Source organism: Equus przewalskii, chromosome 29 (assembly GCF_037783145.1).
Source record: "Equus przewalskii isolate Varuska chromosome 29, EquPr2, whole genome shotgun sequence".
In the NCBI taxonomy this organism is placed as follows: domain Eukaryota; kingdom Metazoa; phylum Chordata; class Mammalia; order Perissodactyla; family Equidae; genus Equus; species Equus przewalskii.
The window spans coordinates 26,596,346-26,622,291 of NC_091859.1; the positions used below are offsets into that span (position 1 = coordinate 26,596,346).

Sequence of the window (25,946 nt, forward strand, 5' to 3'; positions counted from 1 at the left end):
CCTTGCGGCTGCCAGTGATCTTTCTAAACAGCAAATGTTACTCCCGTGATTAAAACCCTTCAGCTATTCCGTATTAGGTACAGGATAAAACTCCAGAAACCTCAGTATGATGTACAAATTCTATATGGTCCAACTCCTGCCTGTATTTCACTCTGGTCTCTGTCTCTCAGCCTTAAAACTTAGAGATAAAAATGTATTTAACTCTTGTGACTGAGTATAAGTTTGTACTGCTTGTCTTTTAATGTGGTCGTGGTGGTAGGGAATCACAATAATCTTTGAGTCCAAGGAAAGATGGAGAATAGACAACAGGGAAGAAATCAAAGAAGAATGGATTTGCACACTTAACCTCCCCACTGCCAGCTTTTCATCAGGCCATCTTAGCTATAGTTTGGCTGCATTTCTACATTTTGCCAGTAGATGCCACCATAAAATGCATACTATACTTTGACCTGAAAAGTGTCTTAAATTAGGGGTTTCAGCTTACGTAATTTGGTTAGTTCCCTGTTGCTCAAATGTTTAAAATTCTGTATTTCAAGTGTATTACACAATAACTTTTAATGCACACCTACATTATACTTATTGGCTTAAATATTATGCATTTATAGAATGTTAAGTCTTGTTGAAATTATTCAATGCAAAATCCTATGTTACATTTTTCTTATTTAAAAACATTTTAGAAGCATTTTTGATACATTTTGTGTGACACTTTTAATCACATTTAATTTTTAAAGATATAATTTATTTTAGCAAATAGTTATTAAATTCTTGAAGATGGTAAGGAAAAGCTAATCAATGTAAAGATAGTCAGTAATTACATTAAAGTATTGCCAATCATTTGTGTGTATTATTACTTATTGTTCTCTGTCAATCGCTATGTTTTGATAGAAGCTTGGGGATTTAATTGCATTTTTCCTCACTAGCTTCATTTTTCTCTTTTTGCCCTAGGGCTCTAATGTGACACATTTAGTAGTCAGGAGATGCAGTTTACCTCTTTCTCACCTGAATTATTCTGTTAATGTTTATCCAGAGTAGTCATAATGTGTCTTGTGGGATGCCTTCCTGGCTACCACCTTCTTCCCTTACCTCCCTACTCAGACTCCCTCTGTACCTTCAGTATCTCGCTGTATCATATGATCAATGATGACTTCTTAAAAAAAAATATTTTATTCATTTCATATCCCCTTTGCCTAGCACAAATGTCCTGGTGTCATATGAGTTAAAACCTCAGGAGTTTCTAGGCTCTAGAAGCAAGAGTTTGAATTATACCACCATGTTGCTGAGCAGATATTTAAAGAGCTGATGGTTGACCCTAGTGGTGAATGCACAGCAATAAGTCGACTAGTCATAGCACTGGTGTTTGGGGTATTTTGCCAAGGGTCAAAATGTTGAGCTTGGCAAGTATCTGAGATACAAATCTTATAAATTTCTTCCTAAATACTATTCAGTCGGGGAATTATATCATCTTTAAAATTTAGCATATTTGTTCTTGCAGAAGGAATGAGAAAAGGGGGCAAAGGTAACTTTTACCTAATATCATTGAAAGCTTTTTTTTTGTCCTTGTAATTGACACTATGACACTATGAAATATTTTATTATCCTTTTGAATCTTTTCCAAAACTCTTCCATTAGAGATTACTTCCCAGAAAAAGCACATAGTGTTAATTATGTTTTCATTTTGGCTACATTTCATCCAATTAATTTCTGTGCTTTCAATTGAAAATTAAGAAAAAACTAGTTGAAAAAGAAGGTGCCTATATAAATAAAAGACTTCTTAGAGTCTCCTCGGACTTCCAGTTACAGATAGATGGAAGACCTGGTCCCTTGATTGACCCTTGCATTGAAAATAATTAATGATGCTGGATAACATATTTTTTAAATGATTCTTATATTGATGAGTGGGAAAATGTAGTGAAAATACAGGCCAAAAACTTGGGGAAGGAAGAAAGCCAGAGAGGGAAGTCAAGAAGGGAAGCCAGCTTTTATTTTGAGAGTATTTGCTGAATTTGGTGATTTGGAGGATCTGTTATTATAGCCACTAAAGTCTGAGGTAGGAGGGGACTGACCAAGGTGAAGTCTCTTGGGCCATACCCACCCTAAATGGCTCCCTCTCAGTGTAAAATGAGCTAAGAAAACCTACTTAATGGTAAAATGTTTTAGCATTCTATTTAAGATTTAGAACAAGACGAGAGTTCCTGCTCTCATCGTTTCTTTTCAGCATAGTATTGGATGTCCGATTCAGTGTAATAACGCAAGAAAAGCAATAGGAGATATAATAATTGAAAAGGAAGAAATAAAACTATTTGATGACGATGTGATTATATATGTAGAAAACTCCAAGAATCTAAAGGCAAATTATTAAAATTTTTAATAGTAAAGTTTAACAGTGGTGCTGGACACAAAGTCGATAAACAAAAAGCAATTGTATTCTATGCCATCACCAAATAGAAAATGTTAAAAAAAAATCTTCAAAAATATAAAATACATAGAATAATAAAAGCCATACTAGTGGTCCCTTCCCCCTTTGAAGGTTCAGATTCAGTGTGAAAGTCTCTGGTTGCCCTCTCCCACTCAGGACTTTCTGTCCTGATCACGGTGCTACTGGAGACTTTTGTCCTCAGGAAAACCCCATTCATCGTGCTTGCTTGCCACTCACAGCCTCCAGCTTTCCATTCCAGCTCTTGTTTATTCCTTTTTTGGGGAGAGATTGGGTGGTACTTGGAGATTTCCGCCCATTCCAGCCAAGCTCAGTGAGATGTTCTCCCAGAGTATCTAGTCTGCCATAGTGTAAATGGAAACCCCCTAAGTGCTTTTGCATTGCAAATAATAATAATATGAATAATAGTGAAATATATATTAAAGACTTCATATTGTTGTGTGTGATAATGGTCATTTATTCAACAAACAGGTCAATCGTTTCTTCTGTATGCTGAATGTAAACTGGTAGTATGAAGATTAGTCAAATATGGTTCCTTTCTCAAGGAGCTAATTTTTTCATGAAATGTTTCCCAAACTTATCTAGTCATAAGAATCACCTCTGGTACTTTTAAGACAATCCAGTTATTCAGTGCCCTTCTCTGCAGATTGTGATTCAGTAGGGTGGGAACTGGAGCTGATATTTTAAATAAGTACTGAATGTGATTCTGATGATCAGACAAATTTGGCAGACTTTGATCTAATGCATTGTCGTACATTATGTCTCTCTGCAGTTTTCTTCTGACTTTCCTTCTCTATTTGGACCAGCTATTTAAATGTGAACAATCATATTTCCAATGTTTGTTTGGGAACCTGGCTTCTTCCCCAAAACATAAAACCTGGCAGTAAGGCTGTGAGGATGAAAACTTCAATTCATAATTTCCTTTATGCCTCTATAAAAGTCACAGAGAGGTTAAATAGCATACCCAAGGTAGAAAGTGGGGGAGCTGTGATTTGTGCTCAGGCCATCTGACTCCATAGCCAGACCACACCACCTTCTCATTTGGGGCTGTGCAGCCTTTCCACGGATACCTCAAGGGATGGAGAGCTCCCAACTTCAAATAAGAGCCCTCTTCTATTGTTGGACACCTCTGATTTCTTCCTTGTAATGTATCAAAATCCTTCCTCCTATATATTTCTCACATTTTTTAGGTCAGCCTTCTAGTGCAGGAACTGCAACCCAAATCCACTTCGGTTCAGGCTTAGTATAAAGAAACAATTGATTTCAGGTTTTTAAAACCGTTGTCTGTTGGCCATAGATGGTCCAGTCTCTGGCTTACTTTAGATCAGTATTAACTAGCTTAATTTCCGCTTCTATATGATATCCCTTCTCACATTAGGATGAAATGTCAAGTATTTCAGGTCAGTCTCCTTCTTGACCACCTCCTTCCTAGCCCAGAACACTGTGTGTTCTTGGACAAACTATTTAACCTTTTTGAGACTCAGTTTTCTCATTTATATTTTAGGGGTAATAATACTCGTTGAGTTGGTTTTAAGATTAAAGTAATATAGGTTTCTAGGTATTCAGTGAGAGGTAGTTGTTTTTGTTATCTTAGTTGTATTTAAAGGTACGGATTTTAAGTATATTGTGTGTATATACCTGCATCTGAATCTTTTATCATATATCATATATAACTAAATTATTTCCCTTCAGCTTTCAAATCAAGGAAGAAGTAACTTGTTGAAATGACTTGCTTTTAGAAAAACTTTTTAATTTTATCTAATAGTTCTCATCCTTTTCTTAAATGTGTTGCTGCTTGATTTGTAAGATCAAAGCTGTATTCTTTGAAAAGTGTTGATTAACTCCGGGAATTATATTTTCAAGTTTATAAGCATATTGTCATTTCTAGTACTATCATAAAGGCGATTTTATTTCTATTTTCAGCTTTGCAGGGGGTCGTATTCTCTCAGTGATAAAGATGCAGCTGATTAAAGGCCAGAACAGCAAGGATCCTTTTTACAAAGCGGTAGAGAAAGTTGCTCAGGATTTGGATTTAAGGATTAAAAATATTATCAATTCTCAACAAGGAGATGTAGCTTTCAGTGCCACTGACATCAGTCCTGCACGGGTAATGAGCTTTCTGTTTATTATTCTGCTATACAAAACATTATCTCTTCTACTTGTTGTAGGAATTGTTTACTATTACCTCTTAAGTCAGAAGAATATGTTTCCTGTGTTATAAAATATTGTTGAAAATTTAAGTTTCTCAATAGGATTATGGAGGATTATGTTCGACTTAGGTAAATCATAACATCTTTGAGCCAAATTGTCTTTATTTATTAAAGTAGGGCATTGGATAAACTTCACTATCCCCTGCAGCACTAGAAATTTGTAATTCTTGATGGATATTAAGGTGTTTTGTCGTCTTTTTAAATAGTTATTCTTATAAAACAATTATTTTCGCGTTTACTCAGATGTAAAATAAGAGCCTGGTTTCTCTGGTTCTGACCCCAGTACTAAGCACTCTGTAGAACAGCAACGGAAATGGTTTCCATTCGGCAGTTTATTTTTCTTTTATAGAATTTTTCCATCTCCATGGTCTCTTATTTTCTACCTCCATTGCCAGCCTAGTGCAAACATTAGGAATTTCTCCTCTACTTAGAAGTCTTTTAACTATGTGTTCCCAGAACTTTTACCTCTTGTCTTTTTATATCGATAATCAAACAGTATACAATATTATAACTATAGTATTATAGGAGAAATGGACTACTATGTTTTTAGCTCTAGAACAGAATTTTGGAGCATGTATTATAATCCATTTGTTGCAGTTTAATTATTCAAGTGACAAAAGCCCCTTTTCATAGATGTGGTTGTGATAGCCAGTATATGAAGAAAGACTTTTGCTTATATTTTAATACTTGTTTTAAAATGTGTAGCCCTCGAGGATTATTTTTAGCTATTTTTCTGTAACAATTCATGTTTTTAGATTAATTTGAAGGTGGGACATGGGGGAGATTCTAGGTTGTTGCCCCATGTATTTCGTGTGTGTTAACACTCCCTGTGACTAGCTTGGCTCAAATGACAACCAGGTTATTACTATAAGTATAAATCAGGAACTGTCACAACCCAGATAATTAAGAGCACCAATCTCTCCCATTTCCTGTCACAGGAAATAAAGATACAAACAATCTGGTTCTTAATCTTATGTTTTCAACCAAATCAGAAATCTTTGAAAAATACGATCCAATAATTCTCAGTGAAGTTAGTATTAAACAATATGGACTTCTCTGGTACTAATGAAAAATATATATTAAACACCAGATTGTGGTAGGCAATTTGTTAAAATTCCAGTGTAGCTGTACGTTGTAGTTTACCTGGTAGCCTGAGTCAGCCAAGTAGAGAAGGAGATCAACACCATGTTGATGAAAGCAATACAACTGCATAGCTACAGAGGGTGTCCCAGAAAGGGCAACTTTGATATCTGCGTCCAGTGTCCAATAATCCCATGGATTAGGTACTTTCATTACCCCTATTTTACCAGTGACTTTACTGAAACATAGCGAGGTTAAGCAACTCTCCCAGCGTTATACAGCACACACAACTAGTAAGTTGGTATCAAACCCAGCCAGAAATGCTTTCAGAGTTTGTGCTGACATGTATCTATATATAGTATTATATCATCGTATGTTTTCCCTTATTCTCCTATCTAGTCACAAAGTTTTTCCAGCTCTCTCTTTTTAATCTGCTTTTTCTTTATCTCCACTGTTACTATCATAGTTCTTCATTTCTAAGCTGGACTATTACAGTCTCTTAGTTTGTGGTCCTGTCTCCAGATTTAATAACATTCTTACCCTGGAATATATTTTACACATTTCCATCATTTTTCTAAAATCTAAATAAGATCGTTTTATTTCCTTGCTTAATAAAGCAAGAAATTTTAACTCTGTAACAGACTGACTTAAAACTTCTTTGCCTGATGTACAAAGCTTTCCCAGGCTCATCTTATATAACTCTTTCTCTATTACTCTGTTCTTCAGCCATATCATGCTATCTGTTCCCTGAAAGTACCATACCCTCTCCTGCCCCTGTGTGTCTCTTCTTACATGAAGCCATCCTTGATTCCAGGGTAAACTGATCGCTGCGCCACGTATATGCTCTGTTAGAAATCGCACTTAGCACTCTGTAATGCAATTAATGGTTACTTATTAATCAAGGAGACTACGGGTTCCTCGAGGCAGTGGTTGTTACCTTTGTAGCCTTACCTTCAAACACAGTGCTTGGGACTTAGATATACTTCTCAATGATTACTGAATGAATGAATGTCGACTAGTTTTTTGCTTGTGCCTTTGAGTAGACCTTTCAGCCATCTGTGGAGTTGATATTCAGATCACCAAAGCCCCATCTCTCTTTGGTATAAGAGAGAAAAAGTACATAGAGAAGTTAAGTCATGAGGCTGAGGTCACATAGCTATATGGTAGCTAAATCTTCTAACTTAAAGCCTGATGTTATTTTTGACCAGAACCTAATGTCTTCCTTTGATGATACTATTTTCTGTATTCTTTTATGCTTCTGGAAGTTGATGACATTGATTTTAGTATGGCTTGAGGGAGAAATATTCACATGTGTTAAAGCCACTTCTGATGGCTGATGTTTTATTACTTAAACAATAGAGGAGAAAGGAGAACAGGGGCACATGAAATGGAAGAGAGGCAGGTGACTAACCCAGCAGGGGTGATTATTACATTTACTTAAAATTATTTTTTGTTCTAGCCAAAATCTTATGCCATAAACCATGGCACTGCGTACTGTGGCAGAGACACTGTGAAAACTTTACTAGTTCTTTTAGATGAAGCAGCAGCCAGTCCTCCTACCAAAAACAAAGCAGAGCTTTTATATGGGGATGAAAACACAATTCATCATAATGGAACTTCCGTTCTTACGCTTTTTAGGTAAGTACTGTGGGAGTTATATGTATGTGAATGTTAACTCTAGTCTATAAAGGAAATCTTTGAAAGAACACCTCATTGATTATGAAAAAGGTACGTGCTATGGTAAGAAATTGAAGACTACAGCAAAACAGGAAGAGAGAAAACAAAAGTTAGTTAAAGGGAAATTGAACATTTGAATGTGAAGAAGTTACATATATGTGAAGGTAGTATTTTATGAGAGTATGACAGATGTTTTTATTTTTTTCTTGTTTTTTGCTTTGGAAATATTTGTTTTGATATGTGTGTTAAGAAAACTTTGCTAAATGATTTCACTTATATTATCTCAGTCCTCATAACAACCTCTTTTAATAGTATCCCACTTTATAAGTGAAGAATTAGAGACTTCAGAGAGAGAGAGTAATTTGCTTGAGAACTAAGTTAGCAAGCAGCAAAGCTGTCTTTCTCTGAAGCCTGAGGTCTCTGCTCCGCGGATTGTGCTGTTCCGCCTGAGAGTGGGAGAGAGAGTATATACACCAAACTTAGATTGGAACTGACCTTTACTGGTTCTTCCTCACGTTATGGAGAAAAATACTTACTAAAGTAATGTTGGTATTCTGTGCAAGACATTGATACTCTCCAGTTTTAACAACAATTACGTCAAACGTTGAGTAGGTGGGTGATATTTTTAATTAATGAACATTCCTTTATAGGAAATTTTAAAATTTTAGAACAACGATTCTAAATTGTAGTTAGTACCTTGTGGAGAATTTTTACAAAATCCTCCTATTGTTTGATCTTTTCTATTTTCTGCTTGAGCTACTTTTTAGAAATCTGACTTTTGTCTAAAATTATTCATATTCCTCCACGATTGCTTCATGCACACGCTCCTGTGCCCCACTATCTTTGCTCTTCTCTTTAAAGAGAAACTGTACAGGGTCTATCATTCGACGTTGTCCTCTAATTCCTTTAAATCTCATCTTCTTCACCAGCTTTCCATGATTATCCTTTTATATCTGGGCATGATATACTTCTTCCACATTCTACCTCAAAAATGCCCACGTATTTTCCTAACAATGAGCATTTATTTTATCAATGATTTGCTTATACCCTGTGTTGGAATCCCAGAAAAGAATATAAAGAAAATGAACCTTTGTTTTTTCTCCTTTTACTTTACTCTGTTTTACAAAGCTTGCTTTTAGGTAGAAATATAAATGATTTAAATTTTCTCTCAGATTGAATTCTACCATTTTCTTTGGTTTTTTTTTTTTTTTTGAGGAAGATTAGCCCTGAGCTAACATCCACTGCCAATCTTCCCCCTTTTTTGCTGAGGAAGACTGGCCCTGAGCTAACATCCATGCCCATCTTCCTCTACTTTATATGTGGGATGCCTGCCACAGCATGGCTTGACAAGCGATGCGTAGGTCTGCACCAGGGTTCTGAACCGGTGAACCCCATGCTCCAGAAGCAGAACTTGTGAACTTCTGCTGCACCACTGGGCCAGCCCCTCTCCCGTTTTCTTAGAGAAAGTTATTTTGTGTTATAGAATTTTTTTAAACGAAATTAATCCCCACATCCATTTTAAAGAGGTATTTTTCTGTACTCATTTACGTGGCCAAACACATTTCAGTTGTTTACAGTTACCTTAGCATTTCCTATTGTCATTGTGCAGACAAGTGACGGTCCATGGTAAAGTAAATTTTTAATGGTCTGCGTTGAAATGATAAAGTTAAGGACAATGTGGTGTGTGAATATAAGTCAATGTAAGGTTATAAACTACTCTTTCTTAGAATAGACTATCCTTTATTCTTATATAATAGTCTTTTGAGTCAAAGGAGTTATAACTCTGGCTCTATTAGGCCAAAAAAGAATTTATTGAGAAATCCAGGTTTGTCTGGCTCCAAAGCTCCAGTGTCTCCTTCTCCATTGTGTCTTCGCTGACCCTCCTTTTTCTAAACTGTGTTCTTCTCTTTTGAATTCCCCTGCTATGGCGCTTGTCCTTTTTTATTTTGAATTTCAGTTATGTGAATGTCTTACTTTCCTTATTTAGACTTCAGGATGCCTGAATTCAGGACCAATGAATGAATCGACTTTCTAGCCTTCATAATATCTTATACAGTGCTTTACATATAGTAGAAGCTGAAATATTTAGTGACTGAATTAATTATTTAAGCAAATTATTAATATTTAAAACTCCCAGAATAGAAATACTGATGCTTTTGTATGGTATTATGAACAACTGGATTCAGTTGTCTTTTATCCCATAACTGCTTTTGGGTAGGGGATGGGTGAAAACTAGTTTAAAAGCTACTTTGGTTTATATATTTTTGCTTTTTTTGGACATAGATCTCCCACACAAGTGAATAATTCACTGGTGAAACCCCTAAGAGAACGCATCCATGAGTCAATTCAAGAGAAAAAAATTAAGGTACAATTTAATGTACTGTTATGAAAATTGTTTTATTTTTAGAAGAAATAAATATATGAAGCTGAGCTGGATATATTGTAAATATACCTTGTATGTGGAACAGTAGGAATTAAATGGAGCATGAGTTATGACAGTTGACATGCAGAAATTTACCTCTTTTACAATCTTGGCTAATCTGTCTCTGGCTTATTCAATCCATTGGATCTAAAAGAAGGAAAGGAATAAGCACCTGCTATGGTAAGTGTTCATTTAATATCTGTTCAGAGAAAGAAAGGGAAAATAAAGAAGACGTGTTTTTCTCATTTGCGTTTTTAATATCTTAGTCTTGAGAGATTATATAATTTCAGTTTTGTTCCCTTCTGAAAATGTAATGGCAGAATATAATTAATTTTAGATCAAGACAAGAGATCATTTTGCCTTGTTCCTTGTCTAGAGCTGTCCTTATATTTTCATTTGTTTGAACCAAGTTTTCCTGTCTTCATTTGAAAAATGTGCCTATAAGTAGTCAATAACATGTCTTTCAAACATTTAAAATTTTCTTGGTCTTAGTTTTCGAAAAGAAACTTGGGCTTAACTCATTCGTTTATTCAACATACATTTGAGTATCTACTATGTGCCAGACACTCTTCCATGGTTGGGAATTCATTCATTTGTTCAACAAAATTTTCATGTAAAATTCACAGTTATCCTTAAATTATCAAATAATTATTTATCTTCATACAACTTTGAGAACTCTAATTTGTATGTTCTTTATATTCCCCTTTGGAAAGTTTGGCCCAATTAGCAAAACTTTTAGTTATCATCTGTTTCATCCCCCAAGTCCATGTAGTTTATTTATATTAATGTCTTGTCTTTTTATTGGTTATTAGTAGTTGTTAGTAATTAATACCTGTGGAATACATCATTGAGTTTTACATAAGTTTTCTGTGAATAAAATTTGTCAACTCTTTTTTGTTTTAATATAAGTACTTGTATTGGGCAAATGATTTAAAAAGAAAATCTATCCTTTGGACTTGATTAGAAACAGAAATGTAACATGTAAAATTCTTTAATTTTTTTTCCTGCTATGGATACTGACAAACTAGTATTTTTATTTAAAGACCATTGGGGTATTTTATTAGAACTAAGTAAATCAAAATGAAAAATATCTATCTGAAGAGTGAAAAGGTTTGTTTTTAGAAATTGATAAGAGTCAACTAATTACTATTAAATGTGTAGACAAATTTAGAAAGTTTTGGGAAGTAGAGGAGAGATAATCCTGAGAAAGCGTCTTATCTAAGATCTCATAACTACCATGAAATATTTTATTCCAGTGTGCAAAGCCATGGTTAAATACTAATGAGATTATAATTACGTTACTTCCATTACTTACTAATGGAGCTGTCTTAGTCTACATAGCTCTCAAACTAAATGGCGAAAGAGAAAGGAAAGAATTGGTGTTTATGATTATATTTTACAGTATAGCACTCTTTGTAAAAGCTAAGTGTGAAAATAATTGGTTTAGCCAAGTATACAGCTGAAATGCAACCAGGTAGAGTACTTGTTAGAATAACAAAAAATGTTGCTAATATTTGCTACTAAGTAACTGTGGAAAAGTAGTTTAACAGCTTATTACTTTATTATCCTGTTACTTTTGCTCTTTTGGCATACAATTCTTTTTTTAGTCACGGAAAGAATATATGATCTACACTTGATATTGTTTTGGAAATAGCCCTTCAAAGGTAAAAAATGTTAGGGAACTTAGAATCTTGCTGTCATAGATGACACTTGATTGGGAAATAATTCATGTCATTATTATATGGGGCAAATGAATTTTTCTTATATTTTAGTTTTCCTCATTCATAAAAAGAAATAGATACTCCTCTGATCACAAAATTCTATGAAACCACATTGGGAAATGATCATTAACATACTCATTTTAAGTCCTCAAGTTTTATTTCCTACTGTAGCTTATTAGGAAACTTGTCTATGATGGTCAAAGAAATTCCCTTGCAAAGGAAATGAGAAGATTCTTCCTGAACCTTCACGGTTTTGATAAGAACCTTTAGAGAATGTTTTCTCCCCATTCTTACCTCCAGTTTCCAAGCAATTTGTATAAGTACCATTATACCTTTTTATTAAAAGATATTTCAAGGAGACACTTACCTCCTTATGTCCCTGTAAATTAATTAGTTTTCTGTCTTCCAGCTTAGTTTTGCTGTATTTTGTATATCAGGCACAACTGAAAATGCGTATTTACAGGTCTTTTCCTTATTCTGAGTCTAATGCTTTCCCCCATATTGTATGTATGTCAGAATAATCATCAGCATTAACTGACTTAACAGCCTAAGTGAACTGATCAGGAAAATACTGGGTCTTTAAAACATGGAGTAGTGGAGACAGTGAAAATTGGGACTTAGGTAGTGTGAAAAAGTGGACTGGCTATAGCTTTGATGCCTTTGTAAGCAGCCAGGAAGTCTAATGCTCATGCTGTTAAAAATTCTTAATTAGATATCCAGTTTAACCTTTAGGGTATTAGAAAACTCTGAGTATATCCAAATTAAAATGGTGGACAGAGTTCAACTCATAGAATTTCCCTCCCCTTACAAAATACAAAAAACTAGCAAAAATATTCACCAAGAGCAAACAACAAAGAATAATGTAATTAGATAGAATAAACTTCAAAACGATGGCCAAGGGAAGAAACTGAAGATTTCGTAGTGAAGAGGCACAGCATGACTTAGTGACTTACTCTTGGCCCAAACCCCAGGTACTGTACTAGTGAGCTGACAAAATCTTGAGAATTATCACTAATATTTCCCAAACTGAGAAGCCAACTAAGTGTGTGTGTTCTTCTTTTGTTTTCTTTTCTTGTCAGAGAAATGGTAGATGTGGCAACTGGATATTAAGGTAGCTAAAATGTGGAAAATGAATCCTGGGACTTACACACTTTTGCAAGTGAAGGCTCTTGTGAATTGGGGAAATGATCCCAAATTATCCCCTTCTACATGACTGAAATACAGTTCCTAAGTAGAGGGACTGAACCTTCTTACAGTACCTTTACTGCATGGTAAACTCTTAGAAAAGAGTGCGGAACCCAGAAACTTTTTCAAACTGCCTATTTCCTCAGCTGAACACTTCTTCAGCCCCCACTATTCCTCAGGCTACAGAAAAATGAAGGATAACAGAAAGTATGTAAGCTTCAAAATGTACCTGAGGAAAAAATCAAATGCTCTCAAATAAGGAGAGAACCAAATCAAGAACTCGCTCACGGACTTGGAGGCTTTTTTTCTAACCAGGGTATAGTAGGTCATGGCAGAATACCATTTCTGCTACAATAACAAAATAAAGGGCAGGTAAATTGGGGAAAATATATTTTAAAGACATAGGAAAGCTATGTAAGCAAAGCAGTTTAAATAAACTAGAAGTCTGGAGAGGGTAAAGTTCTTCTGAGGTGAGCAGTCTGTTATCAGCTGTTTTCTTCCCTAGGATTATTTGCCAGTTTTGGGTATGAGCTGAGGATTGGTGTTGGCCCATGTAAAGGAACTCTACTGAGAGAACAAGGAACCAACAAAGATTTTGGGTGTCTCAACGGGCTGGCAACAATTTGGTAACTTCAGGAGCCCTGAATGCACAGTTATTTTCACCTAGTGCACATTTGCTGAATTTTGGAGCTGAGTGAGAGTCTCAGGAGCCTTAGTCCAGTAGAGTAAAATCAGTTGTGGTCTTGAGACAGCTATAATACAAGGCTCTGCTTGCGGAGTGGGACCTGCCTCAAACGCGTGGCTGTCTCCTCCTCAAGATATGTGCCACATTTGGAAATGAAGTGAGATGGGAGCACAACCTAAAAACCTCTGAAAGCCAGACTGAATCACTAGACTTTCAGGTGAGAGGTGATAGAGATCCACAAGGCTCTTGGTTGAATGCCTGGGAGGGACATTCTTGAGGAAGAGGTAAGAACCAGAAGTCAAATATGAGTTATGAGAACTGCCACCCAGCTTTGACCCAACTCAGTCCCTGACGCAGTGGATGTCATCAGCCCTTCACTGTGCCTGCCTAACAGGGACAAGGGAAACCCCTCTTCGTAGAAGAAGTCTCTGCATCTGGAGCCTCGGTAGTTCTTTTATACATGATATGTAGCACGAAATAAAATATACTGGACATGAAAAGAGGCAGGAAGATTTATCCTTTAATCAAGAGAAAAAACTAACAATAGAGGCAGACTCAGATGATCGAGATATTAGAATTAGCTGACGAGGAATTAAAAAATTTTCAACATATAAAAGTAATTAGAGCAAGAAATGGGCAAACTAGATGAAAAATTAGGGAATTCCAACAAAGAATTAAAATCTATAAAACAGAACCAAATGGGCATTCCAGAACTGTCAAAACATTATCTGAAAAATAAGAACTCATTAGATGAGTTTAGTTGTAAACCAGACATAGCATTAGGTAGCATAAGTGGACTTGAAGATAGGTCATTAGAAAAATCTCCAAACTAAGGCAAACAGAGAATAAAGAAAAAAAAGCAAAAAAGAAGAGCATGACACAGAGAAAAAGTCTAACATATACCTAATTAGAGTCCCAGAAGGAGAGGAGAAAATAGGATAGAAACAATATTTGAAGATATAATGATTGTAACTCTCTCCAAAGCTTAATTTGTCCTTTCACATCAGGTAGTAGTTAAAAGACATGGGGAAGAGTACAGTTTCCTTTACTAATGTAAAGTTGCATATGAATTCCAATATTAGGGACCCAGAAAATAAAAATGTCCCCAAGTCCCTTGAGAATCCATTTGCAGCACATGAATATGCCACAGGACATGGATTGTAAAGCTTTGTTCTAGAGCAGTGCTCTCCAGTAGAACTTCCTGTGGAAATGTATTTGCGCTGTCCGGTACTATAGGTGCTTAGCCACATATGGCTATTGAACACTTGAAATGTAGCTACTACAGCTGAGGAACTGGAACTTTAATTTTCATTAATTAACTACACATGGCTAGCATGTTAAACAGTTACAGTTATAGTGAATTAGAGATACCCACAAATGCAATAATTAGAGACCCATAATGAATAGAGGAAATGGCGCTGTGTCCATGAGAGATTAGAATAAATAGGATTTAAACAGGCAGAGAGAATGGAAGAGAGCATTTCAGGCTAAGCAAAGAACCTGATGAAAGTATTAGATTGCCTTACTAGTATAAAGAGGCTGTGTATTGGGTAGTTGTACAAAATAAGTGAATAAATATTGTGGGGCAAGGTTAAGGAAAGTGTAGCTTTTGTGGTTTTAAGGAACAGTTATTTTTTTGTTGGGCTTATTGTAAGGAAATGTGCATGAGAACCTGAGAAAGGTGGAATATTTAAGAACTTGAAAGGAACAGTGGATATAATGGAGCTTAAGGACTATAGCTGCATCGTTCTCTGTACTTAAATGTGATTTAGGTTTTCTCTGCATGTATACTTTTCTCTTGTTTCTGTACCAAGTGGTTTCATTACTTTATTGAACAGAGTAAAGTTTACCCTGTGCTTGTTTTTGTATCTCAAAGCTTTTGTCCTTAGGGTGATTTAGCATTCTTGGCCAGTCTACTTCTCTCATTTCTTATCTTGTTATTTCCTTAGTCTCTATTAAAGAGTAGACTCTATTCTGTATGTTTTTTTCTACCTCCAAGCTTTTGCTTACTCATGTTTCCATTCCCTCATACCTTCTGCTTGCATATGCCTATTGTAGTCTGTTATATTGTAGTCTGTTAACTTAGTTAACTCAGTTGACAAACATGTATGAAATACCTCTTGGATACCAGGCTCTGTCCTAAGTACTGGGGATACATCAGCAAACAAAACAGACAAAAACCCTTACCCTCATGGACAAGTCTTCCCCAAGTATTTGTGGGGCCGGAGTACAAGAATATAAATACAAGCCCCTGCCCTACTCTTGCACTCCTTTAAACCCTGGGTTCTGTTTCATACTCTTAGAGTCACTCCACCAAGAGTGTACACACCCTGCTACCGATCGCCTTTGCCATAAACAGGTAGCTCTTGAGCCTAGAGGAAGAGGCCAGCACCAGCTCGGTGCCTAGGGCAGTTAGAGCAGGAAATTCTGGGGTCCCAGGAACTCGGATCAGGATCTAAATGGGGGGTAATGGTCTCCTAGTGGGCAGTCCGAGGCCCTGTGGACTCCTCATCATGGGGAGGGGAGGGCGACAGGAGGGCCAGAGCAGGCCACCAGTTGTCATGGAGCTTACATTTTAGTTGGGAGAGGCAGACAATAAACAAAACGAACAAGTGAGTTATATGGAATATTAGAAGGTTGTCAGTGCAATGCAGTGAAATAAAGCTGGGGAGGGGGATGAGGAGAGTGTGTTCCTTTGTGTGTCTTGGTTTTAAATAGGATGATCAGTAGAGGTCTCTGTGAGATGGTGACGTTAAGCAAAGACTTTAAGGGAATGAGCAGCATTTTTCATTAGAATGAAAATAGGATGTTTATATTAGATTGAACTAAAATTGAGTTTGTTTTGGCTGAAGTAATGAAGTTGGGATTTATTGAGTACCTATTAAGTGTCAAGTGTTATACTAGACATTTTATGTCTTTCGTCCCATTTGATCCTTCTCAGCTCTAGAAGACATCACTTTCCAAACCATACAGCTAGTATGTAAGAGAGCAAGGGTTTGTATTTAGGTGTAAGACTTGAGAGTTTATGCTGTTTCCAAAGAGAAAAAAAGGCATAGTAATTATAATGAGGAGTCATAAAAAGATAGTGCTACTACTTAGGTCGAAAATATTATCTTTCTGCTATTTAGCAAAGTGGGTGGAGTTTCAGTGATGAAGAAATGGATTATTTGACGTATTTACAAATTCATATGTCATTAAGGGTAGTGAATTTCTGTTCTTTTGAAAATGTGATAATGTAAGAATGAAAAGATAAATTTAGAATATTTTTAGTTACATATTTGATAGGTATGTTGAGAATAATTTCCTTTTTCAAACGAAATGCTTACCTGTATAATGTGGGCTTAGAACTTTCATTTTCTTATTAATACAGCTAACTCTGAGAGTGTCTGCAACTTTTCAATACATATTTTGACTCATTCGTCTTAATTTAAGTGGAGTCAGGCTTTCCTATGTGAAGTACTATTTTCCTCAAACTGGGAACCTACTAATAATTTCAATTTAAAAAGAACTTGTGGCAAAAGGACTTTTCCAATTCTTGGCAAGTTTGAAGTTCATTGCAATTTTACTGTGAATAGAAATCTTTCCAAAGGGGGGAAATCACTCTACAAAGGAAAACTTTCAATCCTTTTCTCTAATGTGACTTGAACGTAAAATGATTTTAACAGCCATGTATGAATCTGGACATTATTCTTCGTTGTTTAGTACTTCAAAAGCACTTTCAAGAGGCAATTGTTTTGCTTATTTGTGATTCCAAATCAAATACACAGAGCGATTTGGAAGGGAAGTAATCTCGATTCTATGTAGCCACTAATCCTGTGCAGAAAAATTCAACTTTTATGAACAAAGGAAAAGCAATCTCTTTTAAGTTATAAATACAAGCCAATGTAGCTTGTATTGTTTTAATAACTAAAATGGAGTCACTGTTTGTAAGTTCATTTTTGAGCTGCGTTCCTAGAATCATTTTAGAGTTGGCTTGGTTCTGAGAAATCTAGTTCATCAGATTTCTTACTCTATAGAAATACTGGTTTGTATATGTTATTACATTAACAACTGCAGTCTCTATATAGATTTCTAAAGTTTATGTAGCCCTTTCATATTTTTAACTTCATTTAATCCTGACAATTTTGTGAGATAAATATTATTCCCATTTATGTTTGTATAAGTGAGAAGTTCAGAGGTTTACCCAACATCATCTAGTTAATAAGTGATAGGGCCAGTATTAGACTAATTAGTGTGAGTCTTTTGACTGAAAATCTGCTCGCTTTCCTATCACATCATTGAGTTTTTGGGCTCATTTCTTAACTGGACATCACATTGTTGACTCCGGTCAAGTTCATGATCAATTGAAATCTCGAGGTCTTTTCCATATATAGATATTTTTTTGGTTAGGAAGATTCACCCTGAGCTAACACTCATTGCCAATCTTCCTCTTTATTTGCTTGAGGAAGATTAGTCCTGAGCTAGCACCTGTGCCAGTCTTCCTCTATTTTTTTTTTTTTTATGTAGGATGCCTCCACAGCATGGCTGATGAGTGGAGTAGGTTGGCGCCGGGGGTCCAAACTTGCAAACCTGGGTCACCGAAGCGGAGCACATGGAACTTTAACCACTCGGCCACGGGGCCAGCCCTCATACGTTGTTTTTAAGTCAGGTTCTCCTCATCCTGTACATCTGTAATTGATATTTTGAACTTAAATACAAGATCTTGTTTATCCTCATTCATTTCATTATTTTGTACTTATGGTTCTAGCCTTCTGACATCTTTTCAGTCTTGATTCTGTTATCCAATTTATTTCTTATTCCTTCCAGTTGTGTGTCAACGACAAATTTTGTAAGTAGAATATCTTTGTGATTGTAGAAGCCATCATAGTGATCTCTTTAGTGTACCTATCACATAGTTGGAACTTAAATGGTAATGGATAAAAAAGAGATTTTTGTACAGGGCAGGGAAAAGAAATCCTATATGTAATCTTTTATAAAAACAAAAAGTACCCTTAATGTAATTACTCTCAGTTATTTCTTTTGGACATAAATATTCCAGGATTAACATAGAATTATTGTGGTTCTCTCTTATATTTTGTTTATAAATAGTATTTTTCATGATAAATAAAGTGGTTAACTATTTTCCTTTCACGTGTGAACCCATTCTCAGTATTTTAAGAATTCATTGCTTTATAAGTATGGTTTTCTGAAATTGCCCTTCTGTTACTAAGGGTTTGAGAGTTTCTCTACAGGGGCCTGAAGAGAGGAAATCTAGTTGTAAGGCAGGCTCTGGCAGTTACTGTGTGACTATATTTACATAGCAAAGAAAGACTTTTACTTAGATGTATGTTAAAAATTAGTAAAAATACAACTTTCTAAAGAAAGGTTTATTAATGCTAAACATGAGATTGAGAAAACTGAATTGTCTGTACTAAATAATATAATTATTCTATTTTTATTTAGAGTGTTTTGTGAGTGGCGCTGATGGAGGTTTTGTGGTGGGACCTTAAAGTCCTGCAAGCCTTCCGTAGGTGTCATCACTATCTAGATACAATGAGAGTGATCCCAGCCAGCCACTTAGCATCTGTTTGCCTTCACACTCTTACCACATTTTTTATAACTCTTTATAAGCAATAAATTTATAATTCTCTATAAGCAATACCTGGTGAAATGGAAGAAACATTGTGTAAAAAGATGTTAACAGTACTGGTTTTGCAGATGGAAATAAAAATCTTTGGATAACATTACTATAGTAATGACATGATGTAATGTTTATTTTATTAACAAAATTTATTTTAATAGCTTTATCAATTGCTTTAATTCTGTAGTTATGGAATTAGTAAAGTCCAGAAAGAGCTAGTTAAAACTTTCAGTTAAAAAAAACAAAAGGGCCGGCCCCATGGCATAGTGGTTGGGTTCGGTGTGCTCTGCTTCAGCGGCCCAGGTTTGCAGGTTTGGATCCCAGGCATGGACCTACACCACTTGTCAGCCATGCTGTGGTGGCAACCCACATATAAAGTAGAGGAAGACTGGCACAGGTGTTAGATCAGGGCTAATCTTCCTCAGCAAAAAAACCTAAAAACCCTTCAGTTCTATTTTAGGGCGTCTCATGATAGAAACTATATAATAGTAGTTGCATTCATGTGGATTCATGAAGATATTGAATTGTAGTTCCATCCATTATCAATAGTCTACCCTATTTCACTTCTTTAAAAAAAATTTTCATCCTTTACATTTTCACCTTTTTTAATTTTATGTATTTTTGTGCTTAAATGAAAGATAGCAAAGTGCAATTGTCTAACTCTTCAAGCAAATTAAACATAATTTTTAGTGATCTGGGAACTGGTGTTCTCATAGACACCGTTAGTCTGAAAGATATAAAATTTTGTCATCCTGGGAGAACATGCTCTTATGAAGGAGCTGGACCAGATACTATTCAAATTTCTTCTGAGCCATAGTCAGTGGATTTCACTGTCATTATCTTTGCATACATCTGAATGGGTTAATGCAGTGGTCTCTCTGAATTTATAACACTATGTATGACTGCTGAATATATAATATAAAGTTGTGCTGTTTTAGACTTCATGGACTGTATCAGTAAGTGTCTGTAAGTAATGTTCAGCATAACGTAGTTATACTTTGAAGTGTTATACTTTTGATTTGTTGAAATCTCGAAATGTAAACTTTTTTTCTGTTTCTGAAAGGATTCGAGATGATTTCTAATTATTTGGAGAAATCTCTCCGTTATAACTGAGTGGCATTACACATCAGCTGTAATTGTAGAAATTTGTGTTATCTGTATAGATTACCTTGTTCTGAAATTAATGTCAATCTCTAAAACAGCCACTGGTTTTATGTTTGCAGAATACATTTTCAAAAGTACTTTCTTTGCATCTTTTTCAGGGGTTAAGAATTAAATTTAGTTTTTTAACTTTCTCCTATTTATGATGTTTGAAGATAAATGAAAGAGTATATTTTTAATATTTGACCACTAAATCACTTGGTCAAATCTTCCTAGAATGATATATTTGAATCATCTTTCTTATCTTCCTCTATATTTAAATTTTTAATCAAGAAATAATGTCTTCCAGTCACCATTTTGTTATATCTTTCAGTTTCTTTCTTAGTTTCCTATTTTCTGTCACCCTTCTTATTTCTTTTTCATCTTAACGTTTCTCCCTACCTCAGTTTCTCTAATTTCGTGAATTCCGCATGCTCTTTTTTTCCCTAAAAGAGTTGTATTCTGTAATCCTTAGGATGAAGAACTTGTATTTTTCTAGGAGTATGTATATCATGTATATTATTATTAAATTTATAATAGAACTCACTCTCCATAGCAGCTCAGATACAGGAAGATGTACCAAATGCCTCTGAAGAGTCTGAAATTGATTTTTCTAAACTGTTACAAAAATTATCAAAAATACACATAAAGCTGGTATTATTGAAAAGAAAAAAATGCTAGTTGTAGCAATGAATGAGTATGAAGCATCAAGGGTTAAAAGTTCCCAATGAATAATGGAAATTTTAAGAAAAATTTTTATGATACCTTGATTACTGTAGTATTTCTATCTAGATGAAAATATAAATCAAAATAAAGAATAAATTGTGTATTTTTCTCCTTCTTCCTGTTACCAGATGAAGCAAACCTTAATTAGATCCCAGTTTGCTTGTACTTATAAAGATGACTGCATGATAAGCAAGGATAAATGGAATAATATTAATTCAACATCAAAGCCTTTGTGTGTTCTTCACATGGATAATGATCTTTCAGGTAATTGTCTTTATTTGAGCAATTAAATGACAATTTAATTCTAGTATACTAACTGGTTTTAACTTAAGTAAAACTAGATCTTTTTTGCAAAGAATGAAATGTGAAATGTAAAGTTTTATATTTTTAAAGATCTGGGTTTGTTTAAAAGGTGACATCTAAGTACAAATTTATGGATAGAAATAGAACACAATTTAATTTAACTAAATGTATATGGGAAATAACTTGTAGCATTTAAGGGTTAAGTGTCATGCATTCAAACAAAGCAAATATTTGTTGTTTGTAGGGATGAAAGTGATATGGTAAAATGGAAAATAAAGTGATAGTAATATAGCTGTATTTGTTAATCCTGTAATTTATAGCATTATTTGATTGCAGATCATAAATTTTTGAATGTTCTTTAGCTGTTTTTAAAGCTTATTGTAAAATTCTCACGTATAGCAATACTAAATATTGTGTAATTCCTTTCCTCTTTTTATCTTGCAAAGCAGAAGGTGTAAATTCATCTGTTGGAAGAGCAACAATTGAAACAAGTTCTGGAAATGTTCATCTGGACAGAAGTAAATATGAAAAAGTAGCAAGAAAATCAGATAGTCAGACAGGAAATAAAGGCTCAAAAAGGAAACAGATGGATTTGGACGATGAAACTATTCTCTGTGATAATGGAAATGAACCACCTCGACATAAAAATGTTAAGATACCTAAGACATCAAACGATTTGCAGAATAAATTGGATGGCAAATTAGCTAGGGTAGCAAAAAGCAAGTGTACTGCCAAGGACAAATTGATTACTGGCCAGACAAAGTTAACTCAGTTCTTTAGACTATGAATTTGTCTTTCATGTACTTTAGATTTATGTATATATGAAAACATTCGCCAGAGGCATCTACTTACTTTTTAAGAGATCAACGTGTAAATTATGATGTTTTATTATTTAGCTCTGGAGTATATGTAAGGTTAGTATGTTAACCATTGTTTAAAAAATACTGGGAAGTCATAATTATGCAGAATATTCACGAAGTTTAATGCACAGATGAAGCATATCATTTAGGTTACTGATATATCTTAATAATACTTTCTTTTAAAACAGACATTTAAAATAATACAAGTCATAGTAACATTAAGGGCTTTTCCTGCACAGGCAATTAAATGCTTTTGTTTTCTTCTGAAAAGATGATGCGGACCAACAGGTGTCAGACTTGCCAACAAGGCCGGTAGACTCTTCCCAGCATGCACCTGAGCACTGGAGGAAAAGAAAGTTTGAGTTGTTTAAAGGACTTATTATCATACAAAATTTATTACAAATAAAAGAATGGGCCTAGTATAGTTAATTCTGAGTAAATAAAACTTACAATAACTAATTAAATGCTTTTTAATCCCATATCTTCGACAAAGGTCACAATATCAAGAGTAATTGAACCATGGTCTCATTTGGATTTTGTTATGATTGGATCCAAATTCAGTTGAATTCAGGGTTCTATTTTATGGTATGAAGATATAAGAATTGAATTTTAAAAAGACTACTCACTGTCAAAATCTCTCCTTCCTATAGGAAATTTAGCTGAGTTTTCTTCATCCCCAATTTCTCTCTTTTCTTGTGTTGACTCAGTATTCTGAACTCCATTCTCAGCGGGAAAAGCTACAGATCCTTTTAGTGCAAGATAGGGTTTTATAGCCAGATTCAGTGGCAGACCATGATTTAAGAAATTATGTTTGGAGCCTGCATTCTGTAAAGAAAAAGTTGATTCATGTTTTAGCTGTCTTACTGAGAATGGAAGTATAGTACCGTTGTATAGTATTTTCACTGATCAATTCAAAGATGCTCTGCACTGTTTTGACTCTTTAAAAATACCTTACATACAAGGTTTTTGGGAAAAAAACCTTTGGGTAAGAGGTGTTGTCCAGGATGGAAAAACAACCTAGTATATATAAAATGTCATCAGTTGTCCTAATGCATACCGTGACTATTTGCACATACTTCTGTTTATAAATGGATCGACTTTACTTTCAAAAGATTCATAAAAATCATTCAAATTTCCATTGAAATAAAGGACAAGCCACATTGCTACTTACCTTTGCATTTTTGTTTTCCTCCTCATTCGTGAAACTGCTTTCATCAGTTTTATATTGTTCCAGGGCAGGAGCAGCAGCTGATCTTTCTACAGTATCTTCCTTCTGAAAGGCTTTTCCCAGCCTAAATGTATTAAATACCATGTCGTCTTCTACATTTCTTATGGACTTGGATGCTGAAAGGAAAAAGCCTTGAGAAAACAGAGAAAAAGTTAGTATTAATATGTAGGAGGAGAGACTCATTTTTGCCATTCTTAGTTTGATGTTTGCATAGAGTCAAACAAGTGTGTGTAAAATGAAGAAAAATTTCTCAGTCAGCCTGCTTCGTAAATGATTCCTACCTTTATATATTTTCCGGTTTGAATAGAAGCACTTCAAAGACTTAAACTTTCATCATTTTAGACATGACTCATCAGACAGAGGCAAACCTTTTGTATAGCTGTTAATACCTACATTGTTTTGGTTTTAGTGGCATATTGTTTATTTTGAGTGTGAATTTTCTCAGAATCTGATTAAGGTCCTCGGTAGAATGCTTTCTGTTGAGTAGATTATAGTCTCTTGAAAATGGGTTGTTATTAAGGAAGACCACAGGACATCAGGTTCTCCATATTCTTATTGTTTGTTTCCTTCTGTATATTTTTTGATTAAGATATTAAAACTAAAGTTATTTCATTCAAGGATGATAAGGATAAAAGTTTTATTTACTTTTAATCCTGATTAAATTGAAATAATCTCCAAAAAGGATTTTCTTTCATAAATGCTTGATGTAGTTTGGTGATTAAACTGTATGTCTGTCAGTGTGAACAAAAAGTCGTTAATTCTGTATCTAAAATTGACCTGTCAGGTGTATTTTACCTTTGCATTTACAAAAGGATATTGCTGATATTTATAAATGAATTTAGGAATTAACGATTGAGAAGTTCATGAAGAGAGTATTTATTTGCTCCATAAATATTAATTGTGGATGACTATGTTGTATAATTTTTAACATTTCAGAGTTTATTTCTCATTTTGACCCCACCAAGTAAGAGAATGCATTCTTATATATGTCTTCTGAAAAATATGTCCAATTTTTCTAGGGTGCATTCCTAGCTATGGAATTTCTGGGCCTTTGGAGTATGTGCATGTTCGGCTCTACTGATGCCAAAATGTTTACAGAATAGTAGTAACCAATTAAGCTCTCACCAGCGGGGTATGACAGTTCCATGTTCTAGCCAACGCTTGCATATCCTATTGTCCTTTTAATTTGTATTTCTCTAATTACTAAAGAGGCTGTGTGTGTCTTCATATGTTTATGAGCCATTTATCTTTCCTCTTATGTAAAATACCTTTAAAAAAAAATCTTTGTTCATTTTTATATTGGGTTGTCTTTTTCTTATTGATTCGTGGGATTTCTTTCTATATCCTGCGTATTAATTTTTTCTTCGATATTATGTGTTATAAATATGTTTTCTTACTTTGTGACTTGTCCTTTTAGCCTCTTTATGTTCTTTTCTGGTGAACCAAACCACTTAATTTTAATGTTTAAATTTCTCTTTTTCTCTTGATGCTTAGTGCTTTCAATAAATTTTATTTAGAAATCCTTCCCAATCCTGAGATTATTAACATATTTCTATAAATTCCGAAAGTTTAAATGTTTTGACGTTCACATTTAAGTTCTTAATTCATCTGGAATTTTTGTGTGATGTAAGATAGAGATGCAGTTATGCTTTTACCAAATGTCCTTGCACATTCCTTGCATAGCTCATCCTGTCCCTGTTAATCTGCAGTGCCATCTCTGCAATATATTAGGTTTCTATATATGTGTGGGTTCTTTCTGAACTCTCTATTCCACTGCCAAATCTACAGTCTTAATTATTATAACGTTAGCATAATTTTTGATATCTGGTAGGTCAAGTTTCCCAACCCTGTACTCACCCATCCTTTTTTCTTCTACAGCAGTTCCCTGGCTATTGTCCATTTCTTTTCCAAGTAAATCTTAAAATCAGCTTTAAATTGAATTGAGACCTTTAAGATAATTTATTTTCTTATCCTTGACCTTGGTACTTTTCCATATTTATCTAGATATTTTTTAACATTTTATTGTTTTCTTCATAAGGTCTTGTATATCTTTTGTTGAAAGAATTATTATTCTTTATAATTTATTTATAATTAAAATAGTTATTTCTAGTTATTGTAAATGGTGTCTTTAAAAAATTTACCTTTTCTGAGGGCCAGCCCTGTGGCCAAGTGGTTAAGTTTGCACGCTGTGCTCTGGCAGCCCAGGGTTTCGCTGGTTCAGATCCTGGGCATGGACAAGGCACCGCTCATCAGGCCATGTTGAGGCGGCGTCCCTCATGCCACAACTAGAAGGACCTACAACTAAAATATACAATATATATATGATCATCACAATAGATGCAAAGAAAGCATTCAATAACATTCAACAACAATTCACTTAAATCAACCACTTCACTGTGTTTCTTTTCTATTTCATTAATTCCTGCCTTTTATTATTTCTTAATTTTTTTAGGTTTATTTTGCTATTTTTCTAACTTCTTAAATCAGAGGAATAGCTCATTTATATTTAGACTTTTTAAAAAATGTAAACATTTAAGGCTATATATTTCCCTACATATATGACTTTTGCTAAGTCCCATACTTTTGATAGGTAAAATATTCAACATTTAATTCTGTTTTTATAATTTTCATTATTATTTCTTCTTTGACCTGTTA

At 34.6% G+C, this 25,946-nt stretch overlaps 2 protein-coding genes across 3 annotated transcripts in view; one reads left to right on the forward strand and one right to left on the reverse strand.

Annotated features, from left to right (window-relative positions):
* Nucleotides 1-23,233, forward strand: part of PARPBP (PARP1 binding protein) — a 63,905-nt gene extending 40,672 nt beyond the window's left edge. The window contains exons 7-11 of one of the 2 annotated variants that reach the window (XM_008517644.2): nt 4,358-4,541; nt 7,184-7,362; nt 9,685-9,766; nt 21,029-21,164; nt 21,653-23,233. In XM_008517644.2, coding sequence (XP_008515866.2) covers nt 4,358-4,541; nt 7,184-7,362; nt 9,685-9,766; nt 21,029-21,164; nt 21,653-21,990 — 919 coding nt within the window. In that variant the 3' untranslated portion in view covers nt 21,991-23,233. Of the gene's footprint in view, nt 1-4,357; nt 4,542-7,183; nt 7,363-9,684; nt 9,767-9,808; nt 9,999-21,028; nt 21,165-21,652 lie in introns of those variants that run through there. The other variant, XM_070599838.1, reaches the window with a different exon arrangement.
* PMCH (pro-melanin concentrating hormone) lies at nt 22,162-23,580 on the reverse strand. Its single transcript, XM_008517643.2, has 3 exons — nt 23,235-23,580; nt 22,690-22,888; nt 22,162-22,404 (listed from the first exon to the last, which is right to left on the reverse strand). Exons 1-3 carry the CDS (start codon nt 23,481-23,483, stop codon nt 22,355-22,357), a joined length of 498 nt encoding a protein of 165 aa, XP_008515865.1. The 5' UTR covers nt 23,484-23,580; the 3' UTR covers nt 22,162-22,354.
* Between the last annotated feature and the right edge of the window lie 2,366 nt (nt 23,581-25,946).

Excerpts from the sequence above, each read along its gene's own strand:
- PMCH (XM_008517643.2), bottom strand. The coding sequence starts at position 23,483 with ATGGCAAAAATGAGTCTCTCCTCCTACATATTAATACTAACTTTTTCT. Across the intron at positions 22,889-23,234 it reads AGGAAAACAAAAATGCAAAG|AATGCAGGCTCCAAACATAA; the intron begins GTAAGTAGCAAT and ends TTTTCTTTACAG. Across the intron at positions 22,405-22,689 it reads AGGAAGGAGAGATTTTGACA|TGCTCAGGTGCATGCTGGGA; the intron begins GTGAGTAGTCTT and ends CTTTTCCTCCAG.